This window comes from Etheostoma spectabile, chromosome 14 (genome assembly GCF_008692095.1).
Source record: "Etheostoma spectabile isolate EspeVRDwgs_2016 chromosome 14, UIUC_Espe_1.0, whole genome shotgun sequence".
In the NCBI taxonomy this organism is placed as follows: Eukaryota; Metazoa; Chordata; class Actinopteri; order Perciformes; family Percidae; genus Etheostoma; species Etheostoma spectabile.
The window spans coordinates 11569012-11592957 of NC_045746.1; the positions used below are offsets into that span (position 1 = coordinate 11569012).

Sequence of the window (23946 nt, forward strand, 5' to 3'; positions counted from 1 at the left end):
TGGTAGTTAGCTTTTATAAGGAACAGGAATTTATGGAAGAAATATTTTGGCAACAAGTATCTGTACATAGTTACACCACCATTTAGTAAATGTACAAAAATCTCCCATTCAACGGCAATTCTGTGAATAAATCTTACCTTTATCCCATGCCTTTTTAAGAAAGGTCACGAGAGACTAAAAGTAATAGTGTTCCTCCAACATAGTTTAACTAGTGTAAACAATCATATTATAGCCATTTTATCTAACTCAAGTGAAACAGTCACAATTAAACTTTTTTTATTAAGTACTATAAAGCTAGAGCAACTTTGGTGTACCAATACTACAGAGGCATACAGTACAAAAAGTGTTAAATCAGTTTTCATCAAACTGTCATGATTGTTGATTGTGACCTCTAACGTGGCCTGGAAGTCATAACACTCAGAGATCAAATAAACACAAACTACCAGCAGTGCTTGCAGTACCAAGTACATGCTTTTCTCTAGATTTATTACAGATACAACAGATGTCTTCATAAATAGTTGCATAAAATGTTAAAGCCGCAACATTGCACATGATAATCAAACATAACATACAATGAGTGCATTTACAGTAATTTATCTTCCTCTTCCTCTACATTCACTCCCATCTGATTGGCAATCAGCACTGCCACTGAGGCTCTGACAGTCTCGTGTCCGCTGTGAATGTGAGGGGAAAGAAGGCAGAAGTCTATATACAAGGTAAGGCTTAACATCTCATATCTCCGCAACACAAGTTTTGTTCTAGGAAAAGCAAACGGTGGATGTCTATTGTTTCTTCTCAGATTGGACAGTGCAGCATTGTTATTCACAACATGGTCATCATGGTATCTTAGATTAGGTACATTATATAAGCTCAGCCATCAAAAAGCTCTGATTGGACGTATAAATGTCTCAATGTCAAGAACCTCAGTTACTATCTCCAGATGTCTTTAGAGTCCAAAGTAGCACAGCAACTTTAAACTGATGATCATTTTCTACAATTTTTTTCTTCTTCTTTGAAACGTAGAGACCGTACTTTTCCTTTTGTATACACCGTTTCTTTAAGAAAGAGCTGCTTCTCAAAAGTCTTTGAGTAACAGTTTTAGTGTAAAAGAGCAAAAACGCACAATGTTGCTGGCAACAAGCCAGCAGGTTGCTCTTGCTGCCATCATTAGTTTTGTAGGCATCACTTTCTCCTGAAAGCTCTGGATCTGTGCAGTAGTGTCAAGGCTCGATCAATTGGCTCTTCTGATCAGCTTTAACTCTTGCGAAGAAAAATAAATTACTCATGTTTTTTTGTTTTATTAGATTTTTTTTTTTTAGACTAAATTACAAAATCTGTTTAGAGTTGAAACCAGCAAGCAGCAGTAGACAAGGGCATCCATTAATTTACGCGATTGGTGAGAACTCTATTCTTTAGGGCTCTGATTGGCTTAAGACCTCAACGGGCCTCAGTTTAATTGGTGAAACGACAACAGGACTTTAGTACATCAACATTCTGTGAAAGAGGACAAGATCAGCATTCATTATTTCTCCTTCCTTTTACATTTAGGCTCAATTTTAGAGAAACCTGCAGGCCCTAGGGATTGAGGGTTGGTTTGGACATGTGTATTATTCCTTTAAACTCAGGGCTGAAGGCGACTTTGGATGAAGCTTCTGACTCCTCCGATGGCTCGGGCGTCTGTCTGATGTTTCCTCCTGTCTATAAAGGAGATGAGGCGGGAGGTGTCCAGACAGCCCTCTGCTCTGGCATGGCCGTCAGCCAGACCGGCCTGCAACCACGGCTCCTGGAGGCAGAGCCCGGCTGGAGGCCTCCTGCCTGGGTCTGTCCTCAGAAGCAGGCAGATGACGTCCCGGGCCGCCTGGCTGACGCCCTGGAAGTAATCCCTGGGAAAGCTGAAGTCTAGCCGGCAGATGTTCAGGCACGTCTCCTCGGCGCTCTCGTCCAGAAAGGGGGAGGCGCCACTCAGCAGCACATAGGTCACCACGCCTACGCTCCACAGGTCAGAGCTCAGCGACACCGGCTCTCCAAGGACCAACTCTGGGGAGGCAAACTCAGGGCTGCCCAGCAGAGGGTGAACGTAGTGGGCACTGTTGAGCTGGACAGCATCACCAAAGTCTGTGAGTTTGACCATTGGCTGGCCGCTGGAGCTGTGGGCCACCAGCAGGTTCTCAGGCTGGAAAAAGAGATTACAGTGTCACTATTAGTCTTGTCTTTTTGGTTGTTATTAATTACTACAGTCTAACAATAAGTTTTCTAGTCCTAACTTCTTTTGTTCTTGCAGGTGAAACGTCATGCAAAATCCGTTTGACCTTTAGTATTAAAAGCAGAAAAAAGAGGATCCAACAGCAAGTTTGAATTTAAAGCTGAAAGATTAGAGCTTTCACCAACTCAAGAGCACATATGTGCTACAGGTGTTAAACAACAATGCACAAATCCAAGATGACTTTACTTTATGTACATGTTTCTAGAAACAAGAATAATGCCCCTACCAAAATTTGTGAACCATTGGTCCCCTAATACAAAAAAACATTAAAGTCAACTACTTACTTTTACGTCCAAATGCACTATTCTACAGTTGTGCAGGTAATGTAAAGCTTCTAAAACATCCCTTAGGTAGCAGGCCACTTTCTCCTCCGTCAGATTCCCCCAGCTAACGATGTAGTCCAGCAGACGACCTTGGTCAGCCCTGAAACACACACATGAACACTCATGAAGTAAACCCTCAGGAAAAAATGCTTGTTTTATGAAGGCTAATGAGCTACGTACGTGCAAAGTTTAATTCCAAAACTGGATTTGTCTTTTTTTTTTTGTCTTTACTTACATCTCCAGGACCAGGGCGTAGCTGCTGGGGGTTTCAAACGTGTCTATCAGGCTGACTATGTGGGGGTGTTGAAGCCTTTGGAGCAGACTGAGTTCCTGTGTCACCCGGTCCCTCCTCATTAGCTTCTTGTTCACCTGTTTGACCGCCACCAGACGTTTGGTCCCTCGCTGGTCACAACGTTTGACAACAGAGAAACGACCCCTGGTGAGCAGAAAGAGGATGACTATTCAAAGGTCAGTTTACAGGTCACTCCTTATAGACAACCTGCGTAGTATCTGTTAGGCATTTAACAAGTCAAATAAATTAATATCAATCACATATCTTCAGGAAAACCCTAAATGTCAATTATGAGGGTGAGTCTATTACCTGCCCAGTTCAACCACCTCAGTGTAGTGAGACTCAAAGTTGTCCTTCCAGCTCACTCTGATCCCATCAGTGGACACCACTGAGACACATAACAACGCAATCAATGCATGTCCACACTTGGCACCAGCATTGTCAAATGAGTTTTGTGGAGGGATTGATACTCATTCTGTCGGTTCTTACCCAACACTCTAAGGCTAGCTGATGACGTTACGCTGCCCAGCTCGTTCGTGGCAACACACGTGTAAACGCCATCATCTTCAGAGACTACGCCGATTATCCGCAGCGTTGCTTCACCCGTATCCCTGAAATCAAATGTAAATGAACATGTTTATTTCAACTTCTTCACTGTTAATTAGTGACATTTTCATATTAAAACACAGTCAAATGACCACCACAAATAAGTGACAGCCCTATTGCACGTTGTCATGCAATAAACTGCAGCTTCAATAAAAGAAATACACTTACGTGTAGGCGATGCTGAAGTGTCCATTGTTAGTGAGGTTGCTCTGGTTGGGTCCCTTCCAGGTGACAGCGGCTCGGGGTCTACCACAGACCTTACACCTGAGGGTGACGCTCTCTCCGTTGTCACACGTGACATCACCGAGAGGTACAAGGAACTCTGGGGGAACTGAAACAGAGAGAAGGTTAAATCCTTTCAAATTGTCTTCAGAATTCAACATTAACTGTTTAAAGCAGTTAAACAGTGCTTTTAATATTATATGCAATTGGTTTTGTTAATCTTAAAGTAAACACAATTCCCCAAAGTAACACTTACCATCATAGATGTAATTTGGATTTAGAAGCTGAAAGAAAGAACAAAGCACCTCAGAAAAATGCACAGTGGAGCAGAAGCATGACTTAATAGCAGCACTAGAGTCTCCTCAGATGGGCTGACAAACTCACCTTTACAGAAACTTTATTGGCCATGCCTTCTCGGGACTTCCTGTAACCGTTTTCCAGCTTGGTGTCTTTCTTTGCCTCCTTCTCCTTCTTCTCAGACTTTTTGCGGATGCGCAGGGATGTGTGCCAGGATGAAGACTTCCTACTGGGACAACAAAATGGATTGAGTCCAATTAATTTAGTTTAAATGAAAAAGCACGAGTTTTAGCCTGACATCTTGATAGACTGCCAACAAGTAGAAAACACTGGAATTCCTTATTAAAACATCATATTAGTTTGCCAATATGTTGTACTGATGCCGGCCTTCAAATAATGTATCCTTATATCAGTTTTCAGGGCTCTTACTTCATGGATCCCTCGGGACAATCAGGGATGATGGCTGAGGTGTGTCCCAGCACAAATCCGGGGATCCAGCCCTCGGCGGCGGGGCCCTGCTCTGTAGCCGCCCTGAACACCAGAAACATGTTTTGCTGGTTGCTGGCCAAGATCTGGACCACCTCGCCCTGACTGACGCTGATCTCATCCTCCTTCACGGCCATGTAGTCCTGGGTCACCAACATGGTGGATACGCTACTGCTGCTGCTACTTTCACTCTGCAACACAGGGAGGACATGTGGACAATTGTAGGCACAAACTTTCATAGTAGTACAATTTTACTTTGCACATAATTCAGATTTTATATCCAAGTGAACCTATTTAGGGTGATTTTAAGTTGCCACTAAAAAAATCTAAATGTAATACTTCTGGTAAAGAAAAGTGAGAAAAAAGGTCAAAGCAGATGACAGAAATATAGGTTTGATTACTGTCCATATCATAAAGACTTTGGAAAGGATTAGACTGCAAGAAAGACTAGAAAAAATGAATTATTTTCTTCTTGGACAAAACAAACCTGGATTAAGAACGATTTTTCCATTTCGCATGTCTTTGCTCGAGGCAAAGACGAGAGGAGGAATGTTAGGTTGAATGAGATCTCTGTCAAGTACGTTTGTAGGCGAATCACAAACGTCAGAGGTTAGTTGCATTGAAAGTACATTTAAGTAACACACCATGAAGACAGCAGGAGGTGAAGGACGGCCAAGAGGAAGTCAGGTGTTAGTATAAGCTTTGTTAGAGTTAAGAAATCTAGAAAGAGCCTTGAAAGGGAATCACCGAAAAGCTGATTGAGGTCCGCAAGAGAAGTTTTGAATTTGAAAATAGTCTTCAAAGAGCTAGAGAGGTGATGTTGAAGAGCAGTGAAAGTTGTCAGAGATGTGTAATAGGGGGACAGATTAGTAGCACTGGCTGTAGCAGGACAGGAGAGACAAGACAGACCAGGCCTCCCTCTGCCTGGATGTTAGTCAGTGCAGCACTGGGCAACAAGTAGTCTTACCCCATTACTCTGGGTGGACTGGATGGACTGCTCACTGGCCGATGAGCATGTACTCATGCGGTCGGCTTCCTTGCTGTGCGTGGAGTGTCTGTGGGTTTGGCTCCCAGATCCAGAGCCAGTCTGGATCTGGTTTGCATTCTGACGGACCGGAGTATCTCCTGCCTCCCCCGGGAAGGTGAATGAGCTGGGCCGGCTGGCTGGAGAGCCCGGCATGGAGCTCCAGAATCCAGATCCCAACTTCTGGCCCGGGCTGGGAGGGGGAGGGGGGAGGCCATCCTTGCTGAAGGCAGGAGTGGCCAGTGGGGAGGCAATAGGGGACACGGCTCCTGGCCGTGGTTTAGAAGTGGGTGTAGAGGGCAGTGGCCCAACCATGGCACGGGGGATTGGGGCTACAGCACTGGCAGGAGCGGGGGTCTGTGGTTGGTCATCTGGGGCCTGGATGGGGCGCTTGCCCTGCGGGCTACCCCCTGGAGGGAGTGGGGGAGTGGGGGCAGGACAAGGGGACGAACCTGGATCATAAGTGAGCAAAACTCACACCTCAGTCAAATCTTTCATTTTGCCATACAAAACAAATTTCACTAATATAGACAATTCATACCTGGCATTCTGTTTGGGCCGTCGGGGTCAGCCCCAGGGTGGTGACGTAGGGGCTGGGGCAGGCGGGAGGGCTGGGGGATTCTGGAGGGCCGACGAGAGCTACCCTGGGAGCTTCCACCTCCAGCAGCCACACTGGACCCACCGCTGACTCCACCCGGAGCTCCCATGCTGGGCACACATGACCCACCACTCGCCCCTACATGGTTTCTCTGATACTCTGTTGTTGAGGGCAGAGCTGTGATAAGGTACAAAGTACATACATACGTGTGTGTGTTTGTGTGAGAGACAGAGTGTGCCTACCATTGAGGAAGTTGCGTTGGCTCTCAAGTATCTGGCTGATCTGAAGGGTCCACACCTCACGCACCCCTGGGTGGGAGGAGTGAAGCACAAAGGACTCCACGGTGCCGTTGGTCGACCGAGAAGTTAGGATGAACTTACAGGGATCACTTTCTGGATTCTCCTCTATACCCAAACAGCTTACCTAAAGTGAGATTTACCTCAGTCAGTTGTAAGTCATATGCTTTAATTAAGTATATTAGTGCCTTTTTTAAATCAATTTCTTGACTTTGGATTTTTATTTCCAAGAACATTCTCTTTCCTCAATTGACTTATTCTTACATATCCATCTAAGAATTATAAGTTCACTAAACTAAAAAACCTGGTAGCTACATCTTCAAAATACAAGCTCCCATAAACAACATTGGAGATTCTGTTCATGACATGACAATAAATTCTGTTTGACTTTAATATAAATAAATATTTTCTATTTTGTAAGTGTACATTTTTAAGATGTAAGGCTAGCTACTCATTGAAGTTACTTGCAACAAACTTTCACAGGGTACAGGTATTTCACTAGAGCCCTTATTACACCCTTTACCTGATAAGCTTTATACATTCTATATTCCACTGGCCTTCACTTAATGAAGTAGTACAAATCCTTGCACCTCGCAATTGTCTGTTACCTTGATGCTGTTCTTGTAGAGGAAGCCTGGCAAGGAGAAACCTTTCTTGTCGAGGGGCTCACTAAATATGACCACCTGCTCGAAGAGGAAGACTCTTCTCTCCTTCATCCGGCCAATAACACTCCCCTCCGGGTCCGACACCATGAATGTGTCCTGTAGTAAAAGGCGACCTTGAGCCACGATCTTGCCCTGGAAAGAGATGAACAAGAATGGAAAAAAGGGAAGATCAGGTATAGGAAGAAAGATAGACTTTTAAATTGAATAATGTAAGATAACGTGTTTGTTACGTAGGCAACATGCTGTGAATGTAGCATTGTTTTCATTTATAATTGCATGAGATTTCTTACATCAAATCCCTGAAGCCGGCCGACATTCATCATATCGTTACACCTTTTTGGCACAATGCACATGACCTCAACTGCTTTCTGTAAGTCACAAAGGAGCAAAAGGTTGACCGGACTGCATGCAGAACATGTATGGCTTGATTTAAAGTAATGAAGATGTGCCATTTTATTATCTTACCTCTAACTCCACAGACTCCAGCCCAGCCTTTTTAGAGTGTTTCAGGAAATCCTAAAAACAGAAAAAAGTGTCCAAAAACAATTTAGACAGTGACATACTGTATTATATGAATGCCAGTTAAGATAACAAAACTAAATCTAGGGGAGCATGAGAAGTAGCTACACCTCTGGCGCCCTCTGTTGTATTGTAGCAGACCAACCTTGAGCAGCAGCTGGTACTTCATGATCCTCTGGACTGGCTTGATGAGCAGGTCTGTGATCTGCAGCCTGTGGCCCAGTCGCTGCTTCAGGTCCTACAAAGTCAGAGAAAGATTGAGAGGCTGAGAGCTGGATGCAGATTTGCAGGAATGTCCAAGGGTAAAATCCTAAAAATAACAGGCTCTTACCTCGAAGTAGGTGTCAATGTACTCTGAGACGATGTGCTCCGATTTGGGCTTGTTTTGACAGTACACTACATACATGTTTAGTCTCCGTTCCTGGAAACAAAAAGCACATACAGTTACAACATAATCAAATGCCTTGACCCAATCACAATGTTTGTTTACAATAACTTCCTGGTAGTATACAGCGCTGAACAAACAAGAACGATAAACAGCTGGAAATACTTATCTCATTCATCTAAAATACATGTTTGTTGCTTTCATATGTCAACACTTTCACTGTTATGTTGGTGACCTAATTGACCTGTTGGATGTTACAATTACAGCTATAAAAGAAATAAACGCCAATTTCACATATCTCCATATATATCTCTTTGTTTGCTGTGAACAAACCTGTTTGAGAAAGAGTGGTCCCAGTCTGTCGGGGTCCTCCAAACATTTCTCCAACTCCCCAAGACAGAAACTAAACAAAACAGGAACGGGAAGTAAGCTACTGTGCTAGAGAGTCTGAACAGGGAAAGCTCTGTATTCTCCTTATGAGTGCGTCACATACTCTTTGTGCCAGTCATAGATCTGGTGGATGTTGCCAAACACGATTTTGTCTTTTCCCTTCATATCATCAGGGACACCCTCCTCCTTCATCCGGCTCATGTAGCCCTTATAATGGAGGCACACAAACACAGTAACACATATTTACAACAGCAAGTCTGTAAACGTCAGCAAACTAATTCTCATACTGTCAGCACCATTTTTAAACAGCAGTCAGAACAATAACAACCTCCAGCAAATGTTCATATATTTTCAGACAGTAAGTGATGTACAGCTAATTAAGGCGCCCATATTCTGCTAATTTTCAGGTTTATAATTGTATTTTGAGGTTGTACCGGAATAAGTTTACATGGTTTCATTTTCCATATGTACTGCACATTGCTGCAACTCCTGTTTTCACCCTGTGTGTTTAGGTCTCTGTTTTAGCTCCAGAGTGAGGCATCTCACTTCTATACTATCTTTGTTGGGAGCTGCATATGCTCAGTAGCTAGGTAAGATCATCAGCTAGATAACTCTTTCTCCAGATTTGGTCAGTCCAAGGCAGGATTAGCTGGGAGACTTCTTCTAAACAAGGGACACTTGTGGACTACCTGCAGAACAGGGACAGGAAGTAGTTCTTTTGGAGATTATGGTCAACTAGTGGGTGTTGTAGCAGTGTTTTGCCATTGAGAACGAGCTAGCATGCTATGGTTAGCCACCTCGTCTCAGCTAGTGACGTAGAAAGTTGTGCAGATTTTCAAAAGCTCACCCGGAGACTGAAGGCAGAGGACATTCAGAAACCGTATCTCCCTCAAAACAGCACAGATGGTTTTTCCAAGTTTGTATGTGTGTGGAAGCACCGGAGACACAAAATAATACCCCAAATCCCAGAAAAAGTGTTTTTTTCATAATATGTGCACTTTAAGCAGCATCAACTCACCTCCACGACCAGGCTGAGGTCTCTGACATAATCTCTCTCTGTCTCCACCAGCTCCAGCAGAATGTAACTACAGTAAAGAAGAAAAAGAAAGATGTTTGCCTCAAAATTCAAGAAATAAGAAAACATACATAGATGAAGAGAACGACCGTACTGTCTTTTCTTGAGGATGCTGGCCCTGCGCTCATCCATCTCTTCAATGGGGGAGGAGGAGGAGAGGAGGGAGTTGTCAGAGGGGTTGAAGGAGGGAGAGCTACTGTCTCCCTGTTCTACTGAGAGCGAGCTGGGTCTGTCCTCTAAAGCCTGCACCAGGGAAAAAACAGAAAAATCGCCATGGCAAAACAGCTTCATGTATGAAGGTAAACATCAAGTTTAGTGTGTTCCTGTTTTCCTCCATTATCCTACCATCTTGCTTTTGACCAACTCCTCGATGGCGCTCACCAACTCAGCGGCACTGGGCGTCTCTGAACTAGATGGACGGACGGACAGGCGAGAAGAGCTCTGGATAAAAATAGAGATATGAGTGTAGGGAGGGGGAAAAAAAAAGAGCATTAGAACCTGATAAAACATCTAATCTAACAACTATTCCTAAGCCTAACTCTAAATCTGCTCATTGGCTGTTGTCAATACTACTTTATGATTAATACAAGCTTTACTCGTTATTGACAAATTTGTCGAACATTCTTCATCTCTAACAACAGACAATAAATGCTCTTATTTGTTTTTAGTGAAAACTTAAAGGCCCATTACACCCACCTGTACTTGTACGATGGGTTGGAATAGTCCATAAATGGAAGGCAAAAGAAATAGCTTAATGCTATAGCTTCATGTTAAAGGACATTCATTTCAAGATCAGCTTTTGTTTATCTTAATTTCATATTTGTTTGATTATAACTTTTGATTATGAGACAAGTTTTATTTTTGTTATTTGAGTGAGCAAGATGACTCAGTGGAAATGTTTGTTAAATGTTAAATGCTGTCCCAAAAGATGTTTCCACAAGTGAAACCCTAATGTTCGGGTTTGTATCTGAAGGTTCAAAGAAAGTGAAAAGGATAAAATATGACTTTAAAAAAAAAAGAAACTGTTAAATGAAAAGGTAAAAAAAAATGAGGCTGAAATTTGAGTAAACAAAATAAGAATATGGTGAAAAAGTGAAATGTCAGAAAATGGTGATGGGGAGAAGGTGGGGGGGGGGGAAGTGATGTAGAATGTTTCTGTTGCCTTCTCGGATGGTGATGAACAGCTAAAAAATAAATAAAAAGGATGCTAACAGAGCGAGAATAAAAGAGGTATATGTATGTATGTATGTATAGTTGAGGAGACTCTCACCCTTGCTGTGCTGTGCTTCAAGACTTTCCTCAATTAGGTTTTCTGGGTGAGGTTGTGTGCCCTTCTGGCCTCGCCAGCGTTTAGAGATGCCAATTACTCGCATGGGTAATGAGGTTAACGCACAGAGGGTAAAAGGGAGATGAGGACGAGCGGGCAGGGCGGGTGAGGGAGGGGGTAGTGAGGGGTTGGGGGATGATGGGAACAGGGGGGCTTTTGAATTTACATTTTGTCATATTGGGATTATTATCCAGGGGAGCTACCAGCTCAGCTGACGGGGAATCAAACTTCCGTACTTGTATCGACATCTACTTTCTTTCAAGCCACCAACCTTTTCCCAACCTATGAGGGATAAACATGCAGAAAAAAAGCTGCAGTCCCGTGTTACCGTAACAGCCGCAAAGCATTACAAAATTCAAAAGGATCTCTGAATTTACAGATATTTGACGCAAATTGGGCATTATATCCTTCTGATCTGTACTAAAACTGACACATTGCCATCCATTTAGAGTCAAGAGCTACACGCATCTTCTCTTTATCTACATTTTCCCGTGATGCCCTCGCTCATCTGCCAGGCAACTCTACAGTGGTGTGTTGGAGAAACAGGGCAGAAAGTACAAATCAAAATGAGTGAAACTAAAAAAAGATGGAAGGAAAAAAATTCTATGCTAAAGAAAGTCAGGAATGTTCAAGAATTCAGAAAAATACAAAAGTTAGGAAGAGTGACTTTAGGGGGCAGAGAAAGGTGATTTTTAAGAAGAAGAAAGTCTAAAAAAGCCACTAGCTTCATTTCCTTTCAATCTAGAAACTGTTGTAAAAACCAAAGAAAAATGCTTTAGCGAGTAGCATTTAAAGCTGCAGGAAAAAAGAGCATTAAAGAATTGACTGAGGGAAGGGGCGGGAGACGACCGGGGCATTTCAGATGGAGAGGTATGGAAACTGAGACAAAGCAAAGACAGGACATAAATCAAGATAATGCTACAGCGTGGCAAACGATACAACCAGGAAACAAAACAAAAGAGAAACAGAAATTAGTGTCAGAGGAGCCTCCACTTTAGTCCAGGAAGAGACTTGGAATGCCAGAAACTTTTCATTGCTATGATGCAACATGCCAAGATAAAATGTTATGCATAACAGAAACAAAGGAGTCACTTAAAACTGTGTCTGGACATGCTCTTTTTTGGGGAAAAGTGGAAGACTGAAATGAGCGGGAACATTTTTAACCTTCAAGAATTAAAAATCAGAACAGCAATGAGAAAAAAAGAGAAGCTGTATAATAAATTTTTACAATAGTTATAGATGATGCTTTAATTAGCTTAAGTTGTTAGCCTGTTCCTAACTCTCCAAGAACAAACATGACGTACAGGGTAAAGAAAAGAACCCTTACACTATACCTACTTCAACCTTAATACCAAATGTGATTTAGCCTCTAATTTGATTACAATTTCCACTTGTTAGGGATAAAAGCTATAAAGACCTTTTCTTGTACAAAGCTCTACTCTTCAGCTGCTTCTATTTTCACAATAAAACCAAAAAGAGAAGATGTACTAACATTTCACTTCTTAAAAAATCCCTCATATAACTATACAGTGGCCTGAGAAAACTCACACACCCATGCTAAAGTGGATTAAAAAAAGGAATAACATCTTTTGGAAATTGATCTTAATGCTTTCATTTAAAGATTTAGGAAAATCCAACCTTTTAAGGACACCAATTTTCTTTGTGAATGAATAATGTATTGTAAATCAAACCAGCTATTAGGCTGACTGAAATAAAATCGTGCCAATCTCTTTTTTAATCAACTTTAGCATGGGTGTGTAAACTTTCTCAAGCCACTGTATATGGATTCTTCTTCTTCTTCTTCTTCTTCTTCTTCTTCTAGGCCTAATTCTAAAAGAAATAATGTCTAACTTCCTTTCTGACCTAACATTTAATAAAAGAACTCTGTAAAAGCAAATTTGTAGAATGTGTAAAATGTTCCAAGTTCCTGTTTCTCCTGTTCATCATCTTTCCCCGTCAGGCTTCTGTCCCCTCTGTACCGCCCCCCCCTTCCCTCACCTTGTCATCCTGGGAGTCCGGCTGCAGCAGACTGTGCTGCTGGATGGCCATAGGTGGAGGCAGAGGTACCGAGTCGGCGCCTTCCTCGCCCTCCTCCTCTCCACAGCTCTGCATGCCCGAAGAACTCGACTTGGACAACGTGCCGCTCGACAAGCCCTCGTTACGAACCCTCTGCGGCACACACACACGGCACAGTGGAGGTTACATCACACAACCTTACACGGGGAGAGGGCGAACATCGTAAGGATGTAGTATTGTGTATCCACCCACCTCCTCCACAGTCTCGTCCTGAGGTGTGGCGGCACTGTCGTCCAAGTCTTTCTGGGACCCCATCGTCATCTCCCCGCTCTTCCGCACGTCGCGGCTCTTCTTGTGCTTGTGGGCCAGCTTCTTCACGTGGCCGTCTGCCTTGCCGCTGCTCAGCCGACGCACGGGACTGGTGAGCCACTTCCGCAGCGTGTTACCTTAAAAAAATAATAATACTACGATTACTAAAAGCTACACCGTAGAATAACAGGAAGAGGTTAACCCTTTATTTAAATGATCAACATAGCAGTTGTAGTTGAATTCCTCGAGTTCATTTTCAAGACCACTTTTTAAAGGTCTCGGGATCAACCTCATTTTTAGCCTAGTCTCGATCTTAGATAAAATTGCCTTTTGATTTTTTTATCAACACATTTCTCATTATGCACTTTTGGCAATAGAGAAGGTGAATGAAGAAGAATCTTTATTTGTTTTCTGTGGGTGTTTTTTTTTTTTTTTTTTTAAAAATGGGAACGTGGATCTTACAGATCAATTTGAGGAGTGCCTATGGTTAGCTTTTTCAATATAATATTGTGTTAACATTTTTCATATAGAATAAAGAGTTACACTACAATTTTACTTCACGTTAATATTGATCTAGTGTAAAGTATTTATGTATAATTGAACACCATTCTGGTTCATGTTACTTGCTATCTCTGAGTTGAGGTGGTTTTGAGAATTTGTCTGGGATTTCAGAGAGCAGACCCAATAGATAGTATAGCACCGGTGACCATACCGGGTCGTTTAGGCCCTGGCGAGGTGTGGGAGCCGATGCCGTGACCAGGCTGCAGCGTAGCTGACAACCCTGGCATGATGGAGTCATTGCTGCACACTGACAGAGTGTCTGTGAAAGACAGAGTGATGTTAAAGTTTCAAAATTATGGTGTAGATTTACACAAAGTATTTAAATAGGTTCTTGTTTTATCCCCAGTATGTAAAATTCCTTAAATACAGCACACGTATATTTAACGCGCGCACACACACACACGCACACACACACACGCACGCACACGCACACACACGCACACGCACACGCACACACACACCTTTGTGGTTGTAAATGCCCTCCATCTCCATGGAGGACCTGGAATGGGCGATGCAGAGCATGGAGCAGGGCACCAGGCCCTCCATGGCAGGGGAGCGGTCTGTGGTCCTGACCAGGCACCAGTCTGGCTTGTCGTGGCAGCGCTCCAGAACCTCCACCGTCTGGCCGCGCCGCACCGTCAGCTCGTTGCTGTTGCTGGCCATGAAGTCGTGTATGACCACGGTCAGCTCACAGCCCCCGGAGAGCTGAAGGAAGAAAGGAGAATCCCAATGATCTGCGTTAGGATGGTTCTTCTAACTGACACATCATTCCTGTGTGTGTGTGTGTGTGTGTGTGTGTGTGTGTGTGTGTATTGACTCACCTTGTCGCTGTCCAGTGTGTTCTGTGAAGTGCGGGATGCCAGAGAGATGGTGTCTGGTTGGCTGCTGCCTTCACCCTGACTGTCCAGGTCCTCTCCATCCCTAATAGACACACACATGATAAATCAAAGGTGTGAGTGTAAATTAACTCGAGAGTTTGTGATGGATTGGATAAAAACTCATATGTGTCTCATGTTCCCTCAGAACATCTTAAATCTAGGTGTCACAACAGGTGTCTCATTACCTTCCCCTTCCCTTGTGGTGCTTGGCTGTGGTTGTTTTGGGGATATGAATGGGCTCCTTGAGCGCCCCTCTCAGGTGAATGGTGCGCTCCTGAATCACCTCCCTGATGTGCTTGATCCAGTCCTGCTTGTTTTCAATGCTTGACGCCTGTTATTGGTCAATAATGGAACGAGTTTAAGAAGTCAGAAAGTTAGAGATGTCAGGAAATGAACTTCCTCTGGAATTCTTACTCTGTACGTTTCACACAAGTCTGAATTTACCTCTTGTCATCTCTTATCAACTCACGGCATTTTTCAGATAAATTTGATCTCGTACGAGCCCTCCCAGCCACGGACCCTAGAACAGTGGATCCCAACCAGCTTTACCGCCCCAGTCAGATGAACTCTAGAACCGCTTCCTCGACATCATCCCACATGTTTGTTCAAACGGATTTTAAACTGGGTGTTATTTATAATAATCAAAGATTACAAAAATTGGGGCTATTAATATCTATAGCCGCATGAGGCCACACCATGATGATTGAGCCTATGGCCCACTGATGAACCCTCACATTTGCAGTATGATGAAGTGGCTGGCTGTGGCTACATTCCCAGGAATAAACCACAAATGGTGAAATTAGTCATATTAAAGTGGGTATTGTTACAATAATGTTTTAACACATTGGAACTGTCAGTGTTTAGCTCAGTTTGTTAAAGTTTGCATTTGGAGTACAAGTACAGCTTGTTGGGAATTTACGCTACAATCTTTTTAGGCCCCCTCCCCAGCTATGGCTTTGGGATAAAGTGGGACTCTGCTATGGAACGTTGTTTTTCCCGTTCAGTGAAGGCGAGAATAAGAGGTGCTAAGAGTAGTGTTTCAGACTTGTGAGAAGTGGTTGAGGGCTGTGTTGTGGGATAGTTTGTACTCACCATCGCTCCATGTTTGGATCCCTGACTTAGCTTTGAATTTAAAATATAAAATAGAGAATTTCACTGGTTTGGTTTTTGGAAGATATACATGACATTCTTTATGCTGACAAAATGGGTTGACATGATAGAAACTCACAACACTGATAATTTGCCTTAATAGTGTACTGTAGGCCAATTAAATGTGTGGCAATGTAGTAATGGATGGCATGTGTTTGTGTGTGTGCGTAGTTAGTAGAGACACACTTTATTTACAATGTACATACCACATTTGATAGTCGACATGTAATATAGAGTTGTAACGCTCAGAATGAAATGTGTTAGGGTTTTGGCTTGATGCTGTTCCAATGGCTGACACTGATTTGATCCCATCTGTGACAATACTCAATAGAAGAACACACAAAAGAGTTTTGAAAATGGGGGCTTGAAATGTTCACTCAGAAAACTAAAGAAATTGATGCCATATCTTACTTCCACCATGGCATTCAACTCATTAAAAGGCTTCTTTTTTCTGGTAAAGAAAGATGGCTTCTCGTAACTTTGATAAAGTGGCACAGAGCCAGGATGGGAGATTGTGGGCGTTCAGGGGTTGAATCAGTGTCAGCAGCGTTGGTGGAAGCATGTCAGCCCACAGAGAGAATTAGAGATACAAACATCCACAGAAAACACAGCCCCAGATATACAGACGTGCTTGTGTTTGCTTACAGATGGAACAAAGCAGAATCTAACCAGGTGACAGAGCCTGGCAGAGAGCGACCGACAGAAGACAGAAATCAAGGAGACAGGGGACGAGTTTGTGACTATAGAAAGCTTCTCGGCCAGTTTGGAGCTGCTCATTCAATCAAACGAGACAGCAGAGAATACAGGAAAGATGAAATATATAAAGGTAGGAGGAGGTTGATTATGAAGAGAGGAGAGAAAGAACTGGGTTAGACCGATATTAAGGTTTTCTGATGCATTTTTTTCCCAATCAGATATATATCTGTCAGAGACATCCAACACACTATATGGAAGTGTGTTTGATTACATATTTATTATATAAACTTGTAATTTACCCCTTTTATTAATTTTTAGACTTTTAGTCCCAAATGATTTCAGAGTTCTGCCTTTGAAAACCCATATCAGTCGAACCCTTTCCAAAGAAACAGAAGAGAGGAAGTGTGTTTTACCTTGAGCACAATCTTGTTGTCAGACGTCGGGGTGCGCCCCAACCATAGAGCAAACTTGCAGGGGTCTCCTTCCACATGCTCCGTCACCCCCAACTCGGACGTCTGGGAACAGAGCAGGCGAACATGAGAAAATGTCCTCAGAAGACATCAACGGCCCAATGGCTATTTGAAATAAGGTGATTTCTTGACACAGTTTTCATTAGAGTCAATCAGATGTGCGTTTATTTTTTTACTGAAAAGTACTGCAGTTACATTAAAATACATTAAAAAAGCTAAACATTAAAAGGAAGTTTTTCTTCGCCACGGTTTTAAGATTTATTTTATTTGAAAGCATATTTGGAACTTTTGGGTCTTTGTAAATTAGAATATGGTCTAGCTCTACTCAGTAGAGTCTGTTAGGATTTGATACTATAAATAAAATTGAATTGTATTCAATTAGTCATGTCATCTACCATTATAAATACTCTTAGGCCTGACTGGCTCTTTAAATATACTGATTACATGAATACACTAATTTCTTTTTGAAGCAAACATCATTCATTAGGTACTTTTCACCATCATCTACTTACAAAGAGTTTGCTCTTGTAGATGTATTTGCTCCTGCCGTTTGAGTCCTTGACCTCCTTGCTGAAGACGAGAGACATCTCAAACAAGAAGAGGTGGCGCTCCCGACCCTTACGGATCAGAGTCTTTGGATCCCAGACCTGGAACGAGTCCTGGAGAATGAGCTCGCCCTGGGATTCGATGTTTTCATCGAAACCTGGGAGAAGGAGGGGATATAAGCATGACAAATCAAACACGCTGCCTGACTGATAAAGCACTGTAATTAGACAGAAGGCAAGCTCGCTGTAAATCCAGCTGACAGCAAAAGATCACAGCAACATAACTAACGAGCAGGTCGTGTTAATCACCTTCCAGCATAGAGAGGTGCATTGCATCGTTGGCTTTCTTAGGAACACTGAGCATCACCTCCAGGCCGTCTTTGATCTCTCCTTTACCTTCCTCGCAGCAAGTCAGCAGCTCCTAGACAGACAGGCACACAGAAGCCATGACAACAAGGAACTAAGGAACTAAGGAGACGGCCACCGCAGCAGTGAGATTTGGTTTGGTGGGTTACCTTCAGCAGGAGCTGATACTTGGTGATTCTCTGCACGGGCTTGATCAGATAGGAAGAGATGGAGTTGGCCAGTCGGTGCCTCTGTTGAATTTCCTGCATTGAGAAGAAAAGGAATGTGATCGCACATAGCTGCTGATGGGAACCTTCAAAATTTATTATAACAATTATAGGCAATACTCACATCAAAGTAGTTCCCAGCATGCTCTAGGATGAGCTGGGTGGAGTCGGGTTTGTTCTTACAGTAGTTCACATACATCTGGAATTTATCAGCCTAGATGAAGAGAGAAAGAAGTGACAATGGTGGTGATCATAACCTACAGCAGTCACTCCTACTTAAAAGCTACTACCTGTGAATGTAATTTGTAAAATATACATTGGGGATCTAAAGTATTTAAATCTAAAAAAAAATAAGGAAACATTTCTATTGAATGTTCAAATGTTGGTGAACACATGATACGTACCCATGTGACAAAGCAATGCCCAACATCCTCTGGTAGCTGCTCATATTTCTCCAACTCTTTAAGAAAGATGCTGACAAAAAAAAGGAGTGGGAGATTTAAATGTGACAAACACACATGTGAAAAGTGATATTTCAAAATGAAAACTAAAACATAAAATATGTACTGTATATTCCTAAACTACAGATGTTTTGTAGTACAAGAAGCTGATGAAGATACTTAACTGATTTTAAACTCTTACTTTCAATATTTATTTAAAACTTGATTTTACTTTGATCCGGATCTGAATGGCAGCAGGGTGCTTGGACCCTGGAGTACTTGCTTGCAGGTCTAGTTTAAAATTTGGAATTTCTAGGGAATTTGAAGTCCACAAAGCTGTTTCTTACTTATGGTGGAATTCAAAGAGGTCTTGCATGTTTCCAAAGATGATGTGCTCCTTGTTGATGATTCCTGGAGGAATCTCCTCAACTCCACTGGTCATCTCCCACAGGTAGGTCTGCATGGAGGGAACAAGATAAGAGAAAATTAACCTTTCCAACAGGGTTCTGATGCATTTCCACATTTTGTGTAAAAAGTTGTTGCACCACTCTGGCAGCGGTGGGTTGTGAAGCTGAACTTACATCCATGCACTCCCGCAGATCTCGCACGTAGGCTTTTTCTGTCTGAATCAGCTCCGCCATGATGAACCTAGACACACACGCACACACACTTACTTAGCAATTGTCCTACTGTCCTCATCCACAATATGATAAATTACAATGCCGATAGCTCTCTTTCAGCCCGTCTGCTTCATCCATTTTCATTAATGAATAATGGTGAAAGCGTTTCGGGCCATAAAACCTACATGGTCATAAACCAGCCCGGAATGACTAGAATCATGCTCATGATTTGTGCCGCTCATGGACTAACTATGGACGCAGTCTCCTTTTTCCTGTGTACTACATGTAGATTTATTTGTTCTCCTGTGGAGCTGGACAGTTGTGTCTGCACTTCTTGTGCTGGCAGCAAAGAGGAGGCTCATGAGTGGAGGAGGAGGCGGCGGAGGAGGTTTTAATCACACAGATCCATTATGTGCGCACATTTACGTTGAACTCAATCACTTACTCAGAACCACTTTTGAGCGAGTACGGAGGGGTTCAGTGCTGTTGACAAGGACACAACAACTGAACCGCTGACCTTCCTATGACAGACCGTGTAAATAAGCACTAGGCTGCTCTGCTGCATATTTTGGGCACTGAACCAATCAATCATTCAACTACACGCCCTTTGAAACAGCAACACATATTTCCAACAGGAGGAAAAATGTAGTTGAAATGCTAACTAGCAATTGTATAACCGTTTATCTATCTTTATAATCTGTTCTAAAACAGCTGTTCTGAACAATTCTTTTTTGGATTAAGTATGAGAAACAGGAAGTGGTGACGTACTCCTTTCTGCGTGCAGACTTGCGTTTCTCCTCGTTGAGCTCGTGAGCGGCGTCCCGCAGCTTGACCTCTGACCCTGGAGCTGTGGCTGGGATGATGTCCAACTGGAGATCCTTACTCTGACACAGACAGAGACAAAATAGGAAGTGAGTTTAAGAGACGGGAAGAATGTGAATTAGCTGATTTTCGACATGAGCACTTACGGCCTTGTTGGAGTCCGAGGAGATGCCCAGGGCTTTCTCCAGGCTGCATCGGTACTTGTCCATGCGCAGGGAGAAGTCCCTGTAGCGTTTGTCCACAGCAGTCACCCATTTCTTGATCTCTCCAGCGTGACTGTGGCCTTTCTCGCAGAAGCCGTCAGCCAGCTGGATCAGCAGCTTCACACGCTCCTTAGTTTGCTGCAGGAGGGGGAAGAAAGTGTCACATACACACACAAAAGCATACACACAGTGGTATGCTTATGTATGTGCGTGCGTGTGTGTATAATCTAGGGAACTTAATGATCCGCGCCCTATTGCCCTTACATCTACTGCAATGAAACGTTTGAAATAATAATCCTGAAATCCCAAATCTTAGTCAGCAAGTCAACTTCAACTCATGTGTCTCATTGTTAAAAGCCATAAATACAAGGGCACCACGGACCAAGGATGTGAACACAAATGTGTGTGTTGTGAATGTTCACAAAATCAGACCAAAAAGTTGCAGAAGAGGATGTTTTTTCTAAGGAAACTCAATCATTTAAGTGTGTGCGTGCGTGCGTGTGTAACCTTGGCTGTGATGTGGAAGTCCTCATGCTCCTTTAGCAGTTCCTGTGTGTGGTGGATACTTGAGCCGGTGGAGGTGTGTGTGGACAGGTAAAACTCCCCGGTGTCGTGAATCCATTCCAGAGCCTGAAAACACACAAACACACAGAAAAACATGCATTGTCTGCAAGCAGTTTATGTGTGGGAGTGTGTAAAATATATGTTTGTTGAGCTGAACGTAACGGTTGGTTTATGTGTGTAAGTGTATGATGTACCTGTTTGGCGCTGCGTTCAAACACCACATACTGCTGACACTGGTCCAGCCGTCGTTTCCTCATGGTCCAGAAGTGGAGAACACGATTCTCTCTCTGTAGCAGCTCATTGAGGATGTCTTTACACAACAGAAAAGATTCAAGATTCAGGCATTCAGCTCCTCAACCGAACCCAAAAGATTTCATCAGAACTTTTTTACCTGACATGTTAGACACATTTTGCTTATATGCACTGGTTTCGAAATATCTTTTACACCAACATCAGCTAGTTGTTTCAACCATCTACCCATCACAATCAATTTCAACCGCATCAGTTAACTATTTCGACATTTATCCATTACTTTTTAGCTATTTCAATCGTTAGCCATTTTCTTTCAACCACTCAACCATAACGGTTTGCTGATACTGACTTTTAACCTGCTGTTCTGGTGCTTTGACGTGGCTCAGCATCCCGGGCATGTTGACGCTGTTCCTGTGCATGTACTTGAGGAAGACGTCTGCGTTTCTCCTGGCCAGAGTGCATGCCTGCATGATAGAATTATTTACACACACACACACACACACACACACACACACACACACACACACACACACACACACACACATATATCAGAGATGTAACTTGATAATATGCTTAGGGTCAGGTTAAATTGTGTTGTAAGTTACCTTGAGGAAGGCCTCCTTCTGCTCCAGATGTTTACTGATCATGGGGCTGACGTGCTCCGTTTCACAGTTGGGTCCGAGTTTATCGGCTCCTCCGCACCAGTCCTCCTCTCTCTTATACTCCTGCTCCAGGCTCTCCAACACACTGCAGACCTGTGGGGAAAAACACACTTAGGCTGTTGTTTGGGGATAACACAATTGTTTTTTTCGAGTGGAATTGTTGGGACAAGGAAATAGTCACGTTGAATGCTGAGCCCTCTGTGCATCTTCCTACCTGTTCAGAGGTCTTGTAAAAGGCCACTGAAGCATTGACTAGCTTAAGTCTGTCCTCCATTTTCAGCATTAGCTGCTGCCAGTGGGAGGCCACGCTCTCGGCACAGTCTCTGATCAGGTCCATGTCATAGTGGTTTGCCTGGAGCAGAGCCTCGGCCTTCTGCTGAACCTGCAGGGCACTCTGGTGGGTTTTCTGCAGGGAAGGAAGAGGTGGAGGAAGGACGGGGTTAGAATGAAACTAGCTAATGTAGTTACTAACTAAAAAAATCTAGCTTTAGACTTCGGAAAGAAAACACAGCGGAGGGAGAAACAGATTGAATAAACAGACCGTGTCTCACCTCAATGGCGTGTTGAAACTGTTCATGTTCCCTCTGCAGTTGTTCAGCTTCCTGCAGCGAGCTGGCCGTTATAAGACCAGCGTTCAACATCGACTCACCATTACGTATCCAACCCAGAACCTGAAAATAAAAGAGGAGAGCTGTGTTCACATGTCACCAATCCAATACTATTTTTCATACTTGCAGATATTCTGGCCTGCAGAGAGTTTTAAGACTGTGTGTCCTACCTGTTTGACTTCAGCCTGCAGGTGTCTCAGCTGGACGCACTGCTCCAGGTGTCTCCGGTGCTGCTCGGCTGCCAAGTCCAGTTCTTGCTGCTTCTCGTGGAGAAACTCCAGCAGGTCCTGAACCCGCGTGGCCATGTCGACGTCTCGGTCACACAGCAGCTCAACGCCTGAAGACAAGACACACATTAGACTTTGGATGGACACAGTAGACCTCGACCTAAAGTAGCCGCAGTGCTGTTTAAGTTCTGCCCACCGTAAATAACTTCAAATACTTTTATCCCTTCACGTCTTAGTTACTACTTACATTTGCAGTCGTCTCATAAAGCAAATTTACCTTGATTCTAAGAACTGCTCTATGAATAAGATTATCAGTATGTTTCAACACACAACATGATGTAACCACTCTTTTTGTTGTTTTAGAGAGCACCTATTAGCATGTGAGATCACAGGTGAGTTATTATAGTTAGTGAGTGGGTGCCTCTCATCACAAACGCTGACTGAATTTGACCCGCAAACACCTACACAGTATCAATATTAAACTAATGTAGCCAACACAGAAATCTGTGCAGCAACAGTGAACATGAACTTTATTTAGGATTGGATATTGTTTCGTTGTTTCCAATACTGGTGCTAAAGTATTTTTAAAAAGCGGTGCCGATAAAAGTAAAAGGGCACACGACGACATTAGTGACAGTAAAGAACGGCCTGTTTATTGTTAGGGCAATAAGGGGAAATATACATATAGTCAACGTTACTGCTGCCAAATGGAACGTTAACTAGCGTCACATGCAGTGATACTTCTGTTGCCTGTAACGTCCTATTCAGAGCACCAGAGGGCAGCACAGGCATCTGAGTGGCACTGAAATGGTGCACTAAAATCTGTGTCACCATTTGGTTCATTAGACACCCGTCATCTAGAACCTGGTGCCATATTGGCACCAGGTTTCAGTACCCAACACTAGCTGTCTCCCACTTTAACACTCAGCTGAATGGTTCTAATGGCTTATAAGAGCAGTATCCCAGGAGGACAGATACAGAACAGTGTTTTCGGATTTCACAATACTTTCTAAGACCTTTTAGTTCCAGGAAAAAATTCTAAACAAAATGTAAAAGCAAAAAGAAAAGAAAAGGGAAAGCCAGCAATGCTTTCTCTTGTCTTTTCTTTTATCCTTAAGGAAAGTTGATCAAAGAGGACAAAGCAAACTGCAGTATCAAGGAAATGAACACAAGGAAGGTGATGGTTAATACTGTTGCAGTTTTTGGTTCTATCAGAGACCAATGGATCCCTGGATGGCATGGTGCCATATCTACAGCAGAGTCTGGGCGCTGGACTCACCGGAGGCCTGGACTTCGTTGACGTACTGCAGCAGCTCCTGGCCCTGGTGGATGACATCGAAGGTGAGGTTGTTCATGGTCAGGGCCTTGTCGGCGTGGTGTTGCAGCCTCTGCTCGGCCAGCGTCAGGTCCTCCGTGTCAAAATCATTCATCTGACCCGTCAGCTCCTCGTTCCATGACTCCAGGTCAGAGATGATCTGAGGAAGGACAATAAGATTCCATGTCTCAGAGGCCACATAAGCATGACCATGTATTTACAATGCTGAAAGGTCATTGGAACCAGGATCTATCTATCTATCTATCTAT

General features: G+C 43.2%; 1 protein-coding gene across 8 annotated transcripts in view; it reads right to left on the reverse strand.

Annotated features, from left to right (window-relative positions):
* Positions 1-273: 273 nt before the first annotated feature.
* Positions 274-23946, reverse strand: part of LOC116701409 (triple functional domain protein) — an 88860-nt gene continuing 65187 nt past the window's right edge. For 3 of the 8 annotated variants that reach the window (XM_032535104.1, XM_032535103.1, XM_032535105.1), the window contains 47 exons: positions 23642-23837; positions 22306-22472; positions 22079-22198; positions 21742-21933; positions 21471-21620; positions 21215-21329; positions 20808-20923; positions 20557-20679; positions 19993-20187; positions 19793-19908; positions 18986-19052; positions 18752-18861; positions 18369-18438; positions 18089-18178; positions 17908-18000; positions 17702-17813; positions 17360-17550; positions 16791-16892; positions 15625-15654; positions 14718-14863; positions 14476-14575; positions 14116-14359; positions 13806-13913; positions 13037-13230; positions 12767-12937; positions 9787-9882; positions 9536-9684; positions 9385-9451; positions 8470-8573; positions 8310-8379; positions 7923-8012; positions 7737-7829; positions 7538-7588; positions 7363-7440; positions 7016-7204; positions 6354-6534; positions 6055-6288; positions 5457-5965; positions 4433-4680; positions 4091-4232; positions 3963-3990; positions 3653-3815; positions 3368-3489; positions 3188-3266; positions 2822-3022; positions 2548-2686; positions 1622-2173 (listed from right to left, as the gene is read on the reverse strand). In XM_032535104.1, coding sequence (XP_032390995.1) covers positions 1622-2173; positions 2548-2686; positions 2822-3022; positions 3188-3266; positions 3368-3489; positions 3653-3815; positions 3963-3990; positions 4091-4232; positions 4433-4680; positions 5457-5965; positions 6055-6288; positions 6354-6534; positions 7016-7204; positions 7363-7440; positions 7538-7588; positions 7737-7829; positions 7923-8012; positions 8310-8379; positions 8470-8573; positions 9385-9451; positions 9536-9684; positions 9787-9882; positions 12767-12937; positions 13037-13230; positions 13806-13913; positions 14116-14359; positions 14476-14575; positions 14718-14863; positions 15625-15654; positions 16791-16892; positions 17360-17550; positions 17702-17813; positions 17908-18000; positions 18089-18178; positions 18369-18438; positions 18752-18861; positions 18986-19052; positions 19793-19908; positions 19993-20187; positions 20557-20679; positions 20808-20923; positions 21215-21329; positions 21471-21620; positions 21742-21933; positions 22079-22198; positions 22306-22472; positions 23642-23837 — 6903 coding nt within the window. Of the gene's footprint in view, positions 2174-2547; positions 2687-2821; positions 3023-3187; positions 3267-3367; positions 3490-3652; positions 3816-3962; positions 3991-4090; positions 4233-4432; positions 4681-5456; positions 5966-6054; positions 6289-6353; positions 6535-7015; positions 7205-7362; positions 7441-7537; positions 7589-7736; positions 7830-7922; positions 8013-8309; positions 8380-8469; positions 8574-9384; positions 9452-9535; positions 9685-9786; positions 9883-12766; positions 12938-13036; positions 13231-13805; positions 13914-14115; positions 14360-14475; positions 14576-14717; positions 14864-15624; positions 15655-16790; positions 16893-17359; positions 17551-17701; positions 17814-17907; positions 18001-18088; positions 18179-18368; positions 18439-18751; positions 18862-18985; positions 19053-19792; positions 19909-19992; positions 20188-20556; positions 20680-20807; positions 20924-21214; positions 21330-21470; positions 21621-21741; positions 21934-22078; positions 22199-22305; positions 22473-23641; positions 23838-23946 lie in introns of all 8 variants that reach the window. The other 5 variants (XM_032535101.1, XM_032535098.1, XM_032535097.1 and 2 more) reach the window with 5 other exon arrangements.